This window comes from Mustela lutreola, chromosome 2, assembly GCF_030435805.1.
Source record: "Mustela lutreola isolate mMusLut2 chromosome 2, mMusLut2.pri, whole genome shotgun sequence".
NCBI classification, from domain to species: domain Eukaryota; kingdom Metazoa; phylum Chordata; class Mammalia; order Carnivora; family Mustelidae; genus Mustela; species Mustela lutreola.
The window spans coordinates 196,537,397-196,550,463 of NC_081291.1; the positions used below are offsets into that span (position 1 = coordinate 196,537,397).

Below are 13,067 nucleotides of genomic sequence, written 5' to 3' on the forward strand. Positions count from 1 at the left end.
GGAAGTGCAATGTTTTCTTCTTGCCAGTGAGTATCCTATGCATATTTCCCACATTCTCAAACAACAGTAATTATGAACATGGTCTAGCCATTAGTATAGAAATGGGCATGTAATTCACATGTAATGTATTCTAAGTATTTAACATTACCTGATACAAAGTTTGTTTGTTTGTTTGATTATTGCCTGCATCCCCCATGATAAGGTATGCTCCATGAGCTTAGAGATTTTATATTTTTATTTATTCTGCATGTCTAGAACACTTCCAGGAATATCACTGACACTTGATTTTTTTTTTTGAATAAGCAAAACTTCTCATATAGAAATTTGGAGTGATTTCTTTTTCTTAAAGGACTTACTTGGATTCTATATCCTTAATATCTTAGAATTTAAGAAAGTACTCTTAAGGGTCATCTTGATGGGTGGACAGACAGACATTTCCAGAATATTAAAAAAAAAAAAAAAAATCAGGGGAAACTTCTATTCAGTTAACTTGAATAATTTATTTTTATTGTTGTTATATTAAAGATTACTTATTTATTTTAGAGAAAGAGAGCATGCATGGGAGGACAGGGGGAGTCTCAAGCAGACTCCCCACAGGCCCAGCATGGACTCAACCTCACAAACCTCAGATTGTGACATGAGTCGAAGTCAAGTCAGACGCTTAACTGACCGAACCACCCAGGCTCTCCTTGAATATTTTAATATGAAGGTTTAACCACATAGTTAACAAAATTATTAATCAACATTATTTTTTACTTCATATCTTATCCCAAATTGCCTATGATAAATATGAAGGGACAGCTGATTTAAGTCCTCATTGAACTTTATTCATTTCTACATTTAAGGTTATAAAAGGCAAAGATTCTTTGCTTAATTCAAAAGCCCTGAATAAAATATAACTTGGAAACCCTTTAAATGTTTAAAGTTAGCCTTTTTCTTCTCTCTTCTCTCTATTTAAGCTCTATCTTTCCTGTAAAATTATAAACTAAATCCCCCTGAAAAGAAAGTATATTATTTTATTATAATCTGTGTTAAATTACCATTGCCTAAGCTTCAAAAACGTATCACAAATATTTTTAAAAAGATTTTTATTTATTTATTTGACAGAGACAGAGAGAACAAGGCGGGGGTGGTGGGTGGGCACGTAGAGGGAGACGGAGAAACAGGCTCCCCGCTGAGCAGGGAGCCCAATGCGGGAATGGATCCCAGGTCTCTGGGATCGTGACCTGAGTTAAAGGCAGAGGCTTAACAGAGCCACCCAGGCGCCCCATATCACAAATATTTTATATTTTAAGTTGCTCTATCATTTTTTACAGACATTTCAAAGAAACTACCTCAGCATATTTTCAACTTTCACATTTTTCTATTCTGTTCTCTTTCATAATCTGTCTCTCCCTCTATACTCTCGGCTTCATGAAGTAGGGATTTTCATCAATTATTACAACAGTAATTTCTGAGTGCCTCATGGAAACCCTGTCATAGAGTAGGTCCTCAAGAAATACTAGTTGGATGAATGAATGATGCATTGCTGAAAAATGTGTGAACTACCTTTTCAGGTTCGCTGAATTCTTTCACAAATTACTAAGCCACCATTACTAATAAAGGAGCCTGAGCGAACCTGAGCTACTTTTACAGGTTAAGCCTGAATTATAAACTAAATAACAGATTCTACTGTGTAGAATCTACAAACTATATGTGATTATGGAAAGGTAAGGATTTATATAAGATGTTAATTGAAAATTATATAGGGTTTCTCACTATATACATATATTATCCTATTTAAAATGAAATAAATGTGGATAGACTATATAGCTATTTACAAGTTTAAACATGTGTATATAAATATGTAAATGGATAAAAGGGGATATAAATGATATGCATATGTATAAAAGGGGATGTATTATACACACACACATGTAAGTGTACTAATGGATGTATTTATAAAGTAATACTAGATGTCATTTTATTTTCATTTCTTTTGTTTAGAATAGCCATTACTGAAATACCAATATTTAAAAATATTATAGGTATATACACACAGGAATCTGAAAAGTATATTGAGAAATTATACCAGGAAAAATTCTTTATAAAAAATAAAACATATAATAATGAGAATGAATAATTAAGAAATACATGAGATCTAAAACCTATTGGTCTAAAATGTATCACATGTGGAGTTGCTGAATCAGGTTCAATGATAAACACGTAGTTTTAATTTTGTCTATATATATATGTATATACATATATACATATATATGTGTGTGTATATATATATCCCTCCTTTCTACTATTTGATCAGGTGTCAAACCTTTCATTAATCATGTCACAGTTGGCCTGTGGTTTGTGAGATAGTGTAACAGAAATGCAAACTTGGAGTCAGACAAGATGTTGAGTTCTGCCTTTGTCATTTATTAACTGTGTGACTTAGAAGTAATTGTATTTCTTCATTGGTAAAATAATAACACTAATAGTTCCTACATTAGAGGTAGGTAAAGTGTTTAGTGTTGTTCCTGTATCATCGTAAGTGTTCAATTAAATCTAGATACTATTATTATTACCATTATTTTTATATAGACTTCATTTTATGGGAAGCTTTCCTTAAGCTACATTTGAAGTATTCCTGGTTTACAAACGTGGGTGTAATAGTTACCTATGAGGCATTTCAATGCACATGGCAGAAGTGCGAGTGCAATTGAGCGACCATATGCTGTCCTTGACAAATTTACAACTAAGCCATTTAATCATTAAATTAAATTAATGCAATTACCATTTACATAAAATTTAACATATATATTCTTTTATGGTGGAACTGCTCAGAAAATTTGGGGTTATTTGTGTTCCTTTAAATCTTAACTCTCTTCTTAAGCTCATGTTCTGCTTTCCTAATGTTAGGCTTCTTAGAGAGCTTTTTACTTTTAATACCCAGAAGGGTAACTCGGTACTAAGTAGTTCTTTGTTCCTTTATTACAAAAATATAGGCAAGACTGTGATTTTTAAATATACTTATTTTTCTTACAGTATTTTGCAAAAGTGATATTGACTTCATAAATTTTCCTAATGTACTTGCATAACATTCATAAAATTGTAATAAAATACTAACCTCAGTTGAATCATCTGGTTTTGAAATGGAATTATTCCGAAAACGATCAAAATTCCCAAAACTGCTGCTGCGCTATAAAATAGGAAAGGAAAGGACAGGACATTTAGGATTTGTGACTTTCACTGAAAAAATTGCTAAATATATTAGATTATGGTTCCATAAGCATCAGTATATTGCAAATATAGGATTAAAAGAGCTCTTCTCTCTGGAATATCTAAAGGCATTGAAGGTATAACTATTATTAACATTACAATATTTACAGTTGACAAAATGCCTTCATAGGTTTTATGTTATAGTGTTTAGAACCTTGAAGAAAATCTATTAAATTATTTTCAATTTATAGTGTTACGTCTGCTCTTGGGAATGGCAGCTGAAGAATCTATGAATTCTAAGCTAAGCCTTCTTGAAGTGAGCTAGCCCCAAACTAATTTCCACAACAGGATGACATGTATTACTAACCAACCAAGTAATAAATAACAATGAAACAAACAAAAAATCTGAGTAGAGCCACCACAGTATGCTGCATAAAGATCGTATTTGCCAAAAAACCAAAAATGAACACAAATGCATTTATCATTAATAACGTAATAATTTGAGACTCTCTACTTGGTGTCAGAGAAGGCATACACACAGAGCTATTAATAAATTGAAAGCAGCATTTAGGCAATGCCCAGTCTAAGGTTGGAAGTAAAACTGAATTTGTCCACACTTAGCATAGAATTGCAATGAGACCTCTGGGTCAATTTCATTCACTGGTTTTGAGAAAAAGCTCAATATGTTAATAGAAGACTTGTTCCCTTGGATACTTTCTGCCTACAAAGCTAAATTTTTATTCTTATGTAACTCATTCTAGGCAGGTAATTATAAATAATTCCTCTTATGTTACAGTAAATGATTCTCCTAAGTACATTCTCAATAATCTTTAGAGTCATTGAGAGAAAAAAAAAAAAGCCTATTTCTTCACTATCTGTTTAATTTTATACATTGTTTGGAGTGGTGGATATCTTGATGTTGTGTCCTTTATGTAGCCATAAATCCCAAGAATATGTTCTAGCTCAATAACTTAATTTCATTCCAAGCTTACAATATTTTCAGAATAAGCTGCTGGTACTGAGAAATAACCTGGTAATTTGAAAAGTTAACAAAGGGAGCCAGTAATTTATAAAACCATGTCTTGTCCTTTCAGAAGCCACAGCCCCGTTTAGTGCAAGTCAGCTTACAAGCACCCTACAGTCTTGTTTCTCCACCAGCTATCTTTAAAACTCCTTGTTTCCTTTTTAAATGAGCCGAAATAAAAAGATCCTGACGTGTGACAAGGGGTTAGCTTGATAGACGGTGTGATACGTAATATCGCCCCAAGGATGATGGCTGTGTTAGACACAATTAACGCCTTTTGCTGACTCGCCTCCCCTGCTGAACAAGCCCTTCAGCTTGTGGCAAGAAGACAGAAAGAGTAGGGCTGAAACTGAGAACCACACTGGAAAATACTAAGTCTTCCCAGGCAGGGCTTACTAACCTAGAATGACTTCCGAGAGCATTAACCGCTTTAGCTCGCCTAGTAGGCATTTCCATGGGGCCATCATGGCCCAGAGATCACAACAGGGAATTGAGTGTACTGTTGTCCTGCTTCTAAACAATCTGAACCCAGGGAAATCCGTTACTCTTTTATATACTCAAAACATTCTGATGGCCTATTGGAGCCTATGCCTAGGGCAATTTGACCGCTTGCATCCCGCCTACGTCCTGCTATTAAATATTAATGAGGGTTACGGCATGATTTTCACCACTGGATAATGGGTCCTATTGCCCAGGAGGGCACAGAATAGGCTCACTTCAGCATTTCTCAACACTATCTTCTGCCATTAAGTAATCAATAGTCACCACCTCTTAAAATTAATTCTCCCCTCATTATATCAATAAAGAGAAGCAGTGGTTTAAGAAGTCTTTAGACTATTACTTTGGGTTTTCTCAGTCATCTCGCTGCGAATCGCTCAACAGCTTTAAACCAAAGGAGTGTAATATCAATCCAAGATAAGACACCGTTAAAAAGCAAATCTAAGTATTTAAAATTTCATTATTCTCTAGTCTAAAAGTTAGTGACTCTCTGAGATGGTTTCATAATGTATAGGTTATGGCTTATGATGAAAAGAACTAATGTCTACTGTGAGGTACGCACAACGAACAAATTTATAATTTTACCCCTGTTAAGTTTTCAATGAAAAGGTGAATCATGAGTACTTTATAGTTTTCTGAGTATAGATTCTGTGTCTCTTTGGTTAGGTTTATTCCTAGGTATCTTATGGTTTTGGATGCAATTGTAAATGGGATTGACTCCTTAATATCTCTTTCTTCTGTCTTGCTGTTGGTGTAGAGAAATGCAACTGATTTCTGTGCATTGATTTTATATCCTGACACTTTACTGAATTCCTGTATAAGTACTCATGAAAGAAATTGAGGAAGACACAAAGAAATGGAAAAATGTTCCATGCTCCTGGATTGGAAGAATAAATATTGTGAAAATGTCTATGCTACCTAAAGCAATCTACACATTTAATGCAATTCCTATCAAAGTACCATCCATCTTTTTCAAAGAAATGGAACAAATAATTCTAAAATTTATATGGAACCAGAAAAGACCTCGAATAGCCAAAGGGATATTGAAAAAGAAAGCCAACGTTGGTGGCATCACAATTCCGGACTTCAAGCTCTATTACAAAGCTGTCATCATCAAGACAGCATGGTACTGGCACAAAAACAGACACATAGATCAATGGAACAGAATAGAGAGCCCAGAAATAGACCCTCAACTCTATGGTCAACTAATCTTCGACAAAGCAGGAAAGAATGTCCAATGGAAAAAAGACAGCCTTTTCAATAAATGGTGCTGGGAAAATTGGACAGCCACATGCAGAAAAATGAAATTGGACCATTTCCTTACACCACACACAAAAATAGACTCAAAATGGATGAAGGACCTCAATGTACGAAAGGAGTCCATCAAAATCCTTGAGGAGAACACGGGCAGCAACCTCTTCGACCTCTGCCGCAGCAACATCTTCCTAGGAACAACGCAAAAGGCAAGGGAAGCAAGGGAAAAAATGAACTACTGGGATTTCATCAAGATCAAAAGCTTTTGCACAGCAAAGGAAACAGTTAACAAAATCAAAAGACAACTGACAGAATGGGAGAAGATATTTGCAAACGACATATCAGATAAAGGACTAGTGTCCAGAATCTATAAAGAACTTAGCAAACTCAACACCCAAAGAACAAATAATCCAATCAAGAAATGGGCAGAAGACATGAACAGACATTTCTGCAAAGAAGACATCCAGATGGCGAACAGACACATGAAAAAGTGCTCCATATCACTCGGCATCAGGGAAATACAAATCAAAACCACAATGAGATATCACCTCACACCAGTCAGAATGGCTAAAATCAACAAGTCAGGAAATGACAGATGCTGGCGAGGATGCGGAGAAAGGGGAACCCTCCTACACTGTTGGTGGGAATGCAAGCTGGTGCAGCCACTCTGGAAAACAGCATGGAGGTTCCTCAAAATGTTGAAAATAGAACTGCCCTATGACCCAGCAATTGCACTATTGGGTATTTACCCTAAAGATACAAATGTAGTGATCCAAAGGGACACATGCACCCGAATGTTTATAGCAGCAATGTCCACAATAGCCAAACTATGGAAAGAACCTAGATGTCCATCAACAGATGAATGGATCAAGAAGATGTGGTATATATACACAATGGAATACTATGCAGCCATCAAAAGAAATGAAATCTTGCCATTTGCAACAACGTGGATGGAACTAGAGCGTATCATGCTTAGCGAAATAAGTCAAGCAGAGAAAGACAACTATCATATGATCTCCCTGATATGAGGAAGTGGTGATGCAACATGGAGGCTTAAGTGGGTAGAAGAATAAATGAAACAAGATGGGATTGGGAGGGAGACAAACCATAAGTGACTCTTAATCTCACAAAACAAACTGAGCGTTGCCGGGGGGAGGGGGTTGGGGAGAAGGGGGTGGGATTATGGACATTGGGGAGGGTATGTGATTTGGTGAGTGCTGTGAAGTGTGTAAACCTGGTGATTCACAGACCTGGGGATAAAAATATATGTATATAAAAAATATATGATTATAAAAAATAAAAAATTAAAAAAAAAAAAAAAAGGTGAATCATGTGGAAGCAAGCTGGCTTCCTAGATATTACCCCTTTATAAAAGAGAGTGTGGTTAAATATCAGTAATTTTGCATCATATAATCATAATGGATTAGATTTGGCAAATACTATCTTGTGACAGAAGCTCTCATCAAGACAGAGCTGTTATATGAATGAATAGCTATCAACGGGAAGGGTAACTTAAATAAAAATGCAATTAGTATTTTAGATAATTCTTTGTATCTGTTGACATTATATCATATTTAGTCTTTAATTCTACTCTGTCTATATTTATACAGCCTTTCCTTGTGCAATTAAATGTGCATTTGTGAAATAGCACATTTGTGGAGGGTAATTTGGTGAAACTAGAAAAATTACATATGTATTTGCCCTTTGACCCAGCAATTCCATTCCCACACATCTGTACCAGAGACACATACTTGGCTGTAAACTCACTTATGAATCCACATTCACTATAAAACTTCTATATTATAAAAAATCTGTAAACCCTAATGTTCATTGAGGGGGCTGATTGAATAATGCGTGGTAAATCCAAACACTGAAACAGTGTGTAGCTACATAAAGTTGAAATGCATCTCTTTATACTTCTACAGAATGATCTCCAGGATATGGTAGAAGTGAAAAAAGCCCAATGTATATAGAGAAAAATGTGCATAGTAGGATGCCATTTATCTAAGGGTGGAAATAGATGTTTGTGTTTTAATATAGGTGAATACATATGGGACAAAATGAGCAAAGTGAAAAAGGAGAGGAAACTTCTTTGAATAGACCTCCTTTTCTAGATTTGGCTTTAAAACCATGTAACTTTTACTTATTTTTAACAGAATTAAACAAAAATAAAAAATGATCCCTAAAAATTCTAAATAAAAATCAAACAAATGAACCTAATCCTATATTGAATTTGTGGTTTAGAGAGAGGAATTATTTTAAATGACTTTTAAGAACCATGATCTGATTATCCCAAGCACAAAAAACAATGACAAATTAAATTTTAACCTGTTTTCAGTAATCATATTGTTATTAATAATACTGATATATATAAATAAATGCATATGTTGAGGGACCATAAAAATAAGTAATGATGTTAATGACATTGGAGTTAAGGTTCTCAGCCAAAATTCTCATATTGTTCATGGCATAGAGCAAGTGATCTTTCAAAGACTACTAAGTCTTTGAACTTAGTACTACTAAGTGCGAGTAGTAGTACTAATACTACTAAAGACTACTAAGCCCATCTCAGAACAACACAGGGGCCATATTGAAACTATTCTCACTGGAGTAGATTGTATCCAAAGGTGGGATAACTTTCATATCAATAAGAATAATAAATGAATATTGAAATGCAACTAATATATCAAAGTTGGTGAGTTCATGATACCTAGAGGAAAAAAAAAAAATCAGTGATCACTTTTGGAAACATTACAGTTATATCATGAAAACTGGCAAATAAAGGAAAGGACATAAGCATTTGAGGTGCTCTTCTTTTATGAAACATATGCATTTATTTTCAGAGTAAATAGTTAATGAGGAAAAATTATCTTTTTTCTGTGTGTGTGTGTATATTCAAGCTAATCGGGAATGATGAAATGACGAAGTTACTGTTTCATAAACCCCTGATGGCAATAAAGGATCTCTGTGATGATCCTTGATGGCTACAAGAATTACAAAAAGAAACAACTAGAATATGTGCTCCCTAGAGTAGGACCTAATATCACCAGTGAGGCAGTCTTAGGGGGAAAAAAAAAGCACAATCACACCAAACTTCTGTATGTAACTACTAGATTATAGGAAATATAGGAAACAAAGGAACATTTTAAATGGCACCAAGAGGATGCAGTCAATCGGAAAAATCTAGACAGTAAGAAAATCTACAGGACAAATAACTAGGTTTCCTTGACTGATCGATAGAAAGACTAAGAACCTCTAAGAGTCGTCTTACCAAATACAACCCATGGATCTTGTTTAGATATAGATCAAAGAAACCACTGTAGCAAAAGCAGCCAGGACACAACTGAGGAAATTTTTTAAATACTAGCTATTTGATGATATTGAAAAACTACTATTATTTTATACTTATAATTCAAGATATCCTAATGCCAGTGTGTGGGCATGAAGAAGAAACATGACTGGCCATTATCTAATGGTTAACTGGGTGATGGAGATATGAGGTAGATTTTATTACTCTTTTTTTTAAAAAAAATATTTATTTATTTATTTGATGTCTCGAGAGAGAGAAAGAGAGAGAGAGCGCACGCCCACACAAATGGGGGGAACAGCAGCGGGAGGGGAGAAGCTGGCTCCCCACTGAGCAGAGAGCAAGATATGGGGCTCGATTTCAGGACCCTGGGATCATGACCTGAGTGGAAGGCAGACGCTTAACCACAGCCACCCAGGCACCCCTGTACTACTCTGTTTTTGTATATGCTTGAAGTTTCCCATAGTATAATGTTGGGCTAAAAGAAAAAAAAAAAGGAAAGAGAAGCATACCTACGTAGTATGTAATAAATAAGAGTTAATCATGTGCAGGGGCTGGGAGGTACACGGAGAATCGACTTTTCTCTTAATTTTGCTGTGACTCTAAAACTGTCTAAAAAATAGTCTTTAAACAAAAGGTAATGGTTATACAACTTTCTAAGGAATCAATGTGTAAAAATATTCATATTGATTTTATCATAGTTGTTTGAAAGTACAGACACACTGAAGGAGAAAATAAAGTTTTGCTTTCCAAGTTGATTTTAGAACAATCAACTTTCTGATATAGATGCTCGTTATTAGATTGCACGATTCTCTACAATTAGAGGATACAGATTACTTTCTTCTACTTACTCTACTTGGCTTCCACCAAAAAAAGGCTGAGTAGGGGCACCTGGGTGGCTCAGTGGGTTGAGCCTCTGCCTTCGGCTCAGGTCATGGTCTCAGGGTCCTGGGATCAAGCCCCATATTGGGCTCTCTGCTCAGCAGGGAGCCTGCTTGCTCCTCTCCCCCTGCCTGCCTCTGCCTACTTGTGATCTCTGTCTGTTTAATAAATGGATAAAATCTTAAAAAAAAAAAAAAAAAAGGCTGAGTAGAATCAGTGGGGGTCTTTGAACACATATGTGTCCCTAAACAATGCAATGAATAAAATAAAAAAAACTTGGGGGTGCCTGGGTGGCTCCGTGGGTTAAAGCCTCTGCCTTTGGCTCAGGTCATGATCCCAGGTCCTGGGATGGAGCCCGGCATCGGGCTCTCTGCTCCGCGGAGAGCCTGCTTCCTCCTTTCTCTCTCTGCCTGCCTCTCTGCCTATTTGTTATCTCTGTCAAATAAATAAATAAAATCTTAAAAAAAAAAAAAAAAGAACTTAAGACGATTCATTGTTTTGTTAGTCACATTTTCCCCCCCAGTTTTGTATAACAACTCTAATTATTACAGAATGTCATGTCATGATATAAAGCTGACAGTGTTCTTAGAAATGATCTAGACCTTCTCAGTGAGGAAACTTACAGGAACCAGAACTTGCAAAAATAAATTCTTTTTTTTTTTTTTTCACTTCTCCACCCGGATGTACTCTCAACTATGCCATCCCATTCCAAAGTTTCGATCTTGTCTTCTATTTTCAAAGAAACTTGCTATCTGAGCAGGATGGAAATTTGGAAAGTTATCTTGATCGAACGATCGGAACTGAATTGGATTCTTAGAACAACGGCCAACCTAAATTTATCAACATGAAGAGCACTTGGAGATCTCTTTTTGGAAACACAAATCAACTTTTTGACCAAAACCAAGACAACGTGACCCTTATTTTCATTTCTTAACCAGCTGTCAACTTCGGGGGTCTTCAAGTAAAATCTTATCTCCAGCATGACTGGTAAGGCACTGGTGGAAAAGTTTCACAGTCTATTTCAAAGAAAAAATTTACATATCTGAGTCAGACATCCGCAGTATTTTGAAATACACTGGCAAATTAAGGATTACACACTCTCTGCCAATGAGTTCTCACATCTTCTAAATATTGCACATAGAGCGATGGTTAGTAATATGCTCTTGAAAATCAGAATTGTTTCAACATGCGCTTGTATGAATATTCTATAATAATAGTATGTTAAATGTCAATAAATTGTCAGCTTTTATCCAAAGACATTCGAGGATTTAATTGTTCTAACTTAACTCAGGTGCTGAGATCTTTTCGAGAGTGTGAAACAAATTTAACTCACTTAAAATAACCTGTTAGGATTGCCTCAGTGTTAAATAATGACACTCATGTGGTGTCGATGGGAGATGGTTTTGTGTCAGGGGGTTGAAAAGTAAGAGACAACTGGAACTGTGAGACATAACCTTCAACAGCCACAACTTAACCTGGAGTCAAGGCCACCCAATCTCAAACATATGGCGGTGCTCTGCGTATTGTTAATGTAGATCTGGACTCCGGACCAAATGAGTTCACTTGATCTCTCTGGTTCAGTATCTTTTCTGTCAACTGCAAAATACCTAAAGGAAGTGCAGATTCTGATTCCACCCAAATAGTTGAAAGTTGTGTCAAAATTTCCAAGTGAAAGCTCTACTTTCAAAAGCTGATGTGCCCCGAGAGATGTTTTTGTGCAAATTGAAACTGCCTCAAAAGAAAGAAACTAGAACAACAATAAAAAAATCAATGCAAAATGATCCATAACCTAGAAGAGTGGTTATTCACATCTGCCTGTTTAATGTAACAAAACAAGTTTTGTGAATAAAAAAGACTCGGATGTTTAAAATTCTCAATTGCTTCTCTGCAGGATTTATTGCTGTATGCCACAATTTACTTACATCCATAGACAGTAAGTCAGGTTGCAGTTTTAAGAACTGAATAGAAATTAGGATATTCTATTTGAGCTGAAAAGAGGTTTTAAAAGATGTAGTAGTGCTACATCTTAAATATCTTGTTTTCAGGTAAAAGGCTTAATGTGGCAAAAGTTCAGTCACTTGGTATCACCGATTCCTACAAAACCCTATAGAATAAAAAGAAGATTGAAAAAAAAAAAAAAACTTAAAAAAAATGTGACCATGATCAGGCTAACGTGGACTGCTCAGCTTCTTATCCTCTCTATTGCAAAACTTCTGCTTGGCTCACTCACCGCTAGACTATTGTTACAGCTCACGGTTTATTCCTTCTTCCTCTTTCTCTAACTACTAAATGGTCCCTCTTGATCCTCCTGGAATTGTTTCATTATACCATGGCTTCCTTGCAATCTTCAAGAGTTTCTCCAGGGAACCCATGTTCATAGCCGCTCTAAGCCCACAGTGGCCTCTCTGCCTGCTTTCATGCTGGAAGGCAGATGTGCCCACCAAAGGCTCTCTCTGCTTATATATCCAGTGGCCCCTGAGGATCTGATCTGATTCTGTCTTCTGAGCCTGCCCTCGTGGAAATCTGTGTTTCCTCACTTTGAGGAGTTCGGACACATAATGCAAAACGCAGTATACAGCACACACATTCTTTGAGCCTCCACATCTGCTCAGTTCTTTCTTGAAATCTCTACTGTAGGCATTTATTTTCATTACTGCTAGTCAAATATGTCCTTCTAACCTGAGTCCCGAGCCAAGGCGCTAACATTTAGCTTCTTAGTCCCTAAACTCTTGCCTTTCCAGTTATCTAACACCACCCATTGAATTAATTTTCAAAAATTCTTAACATTTCGTTCCTCTCAAAATGTAACAGCTTGCTCCCCATTATTATGATGGTTACTGAGGATTTCTTCCATGTCAAGGGATCTGTCTCTGATTATTTCATTAAGTAAACATAATCACCCTCTGAGCT

General features: G+C 35.9%; 1 protein-coding gene and 1 long non-coding RNA gene across 7 annotated transcripts in view; one reads left to right on the forward strand and one right to left on the reverse strand.

The window, feature by feature from the left end:
- Positions 1–13,067, forward strand: part of LOC131825258 (uncharacterized) — a 219,165-nt gene that overhangs the window by 123,854 nt on the left and 82,244 nt on the right. The gene's annotated exons all lie outside the window — the stretch shown is intronic.
- SAMSN1 (SAM domain, SH3 domain and nuclear localization signals 1) overlaps positions 1–13,067 on the reverse strand; it is a 119,764-nt gene that overhangs the window by 25,719 nt on the left and 80,978 nt on the right. For both annotated transcript variants that reach the window (XM_059164483.1, XM_059164482.1), the window contains one exon: positions 3,101–3,172. In XM_059164483.1, the coding sequence (XP_059020466.1) occupies positions 3,101–3,172 (72 nt within the window). The remainder of the gene's footprint in view (positions 1–3,100; positions 3,173–13,067) is intronic.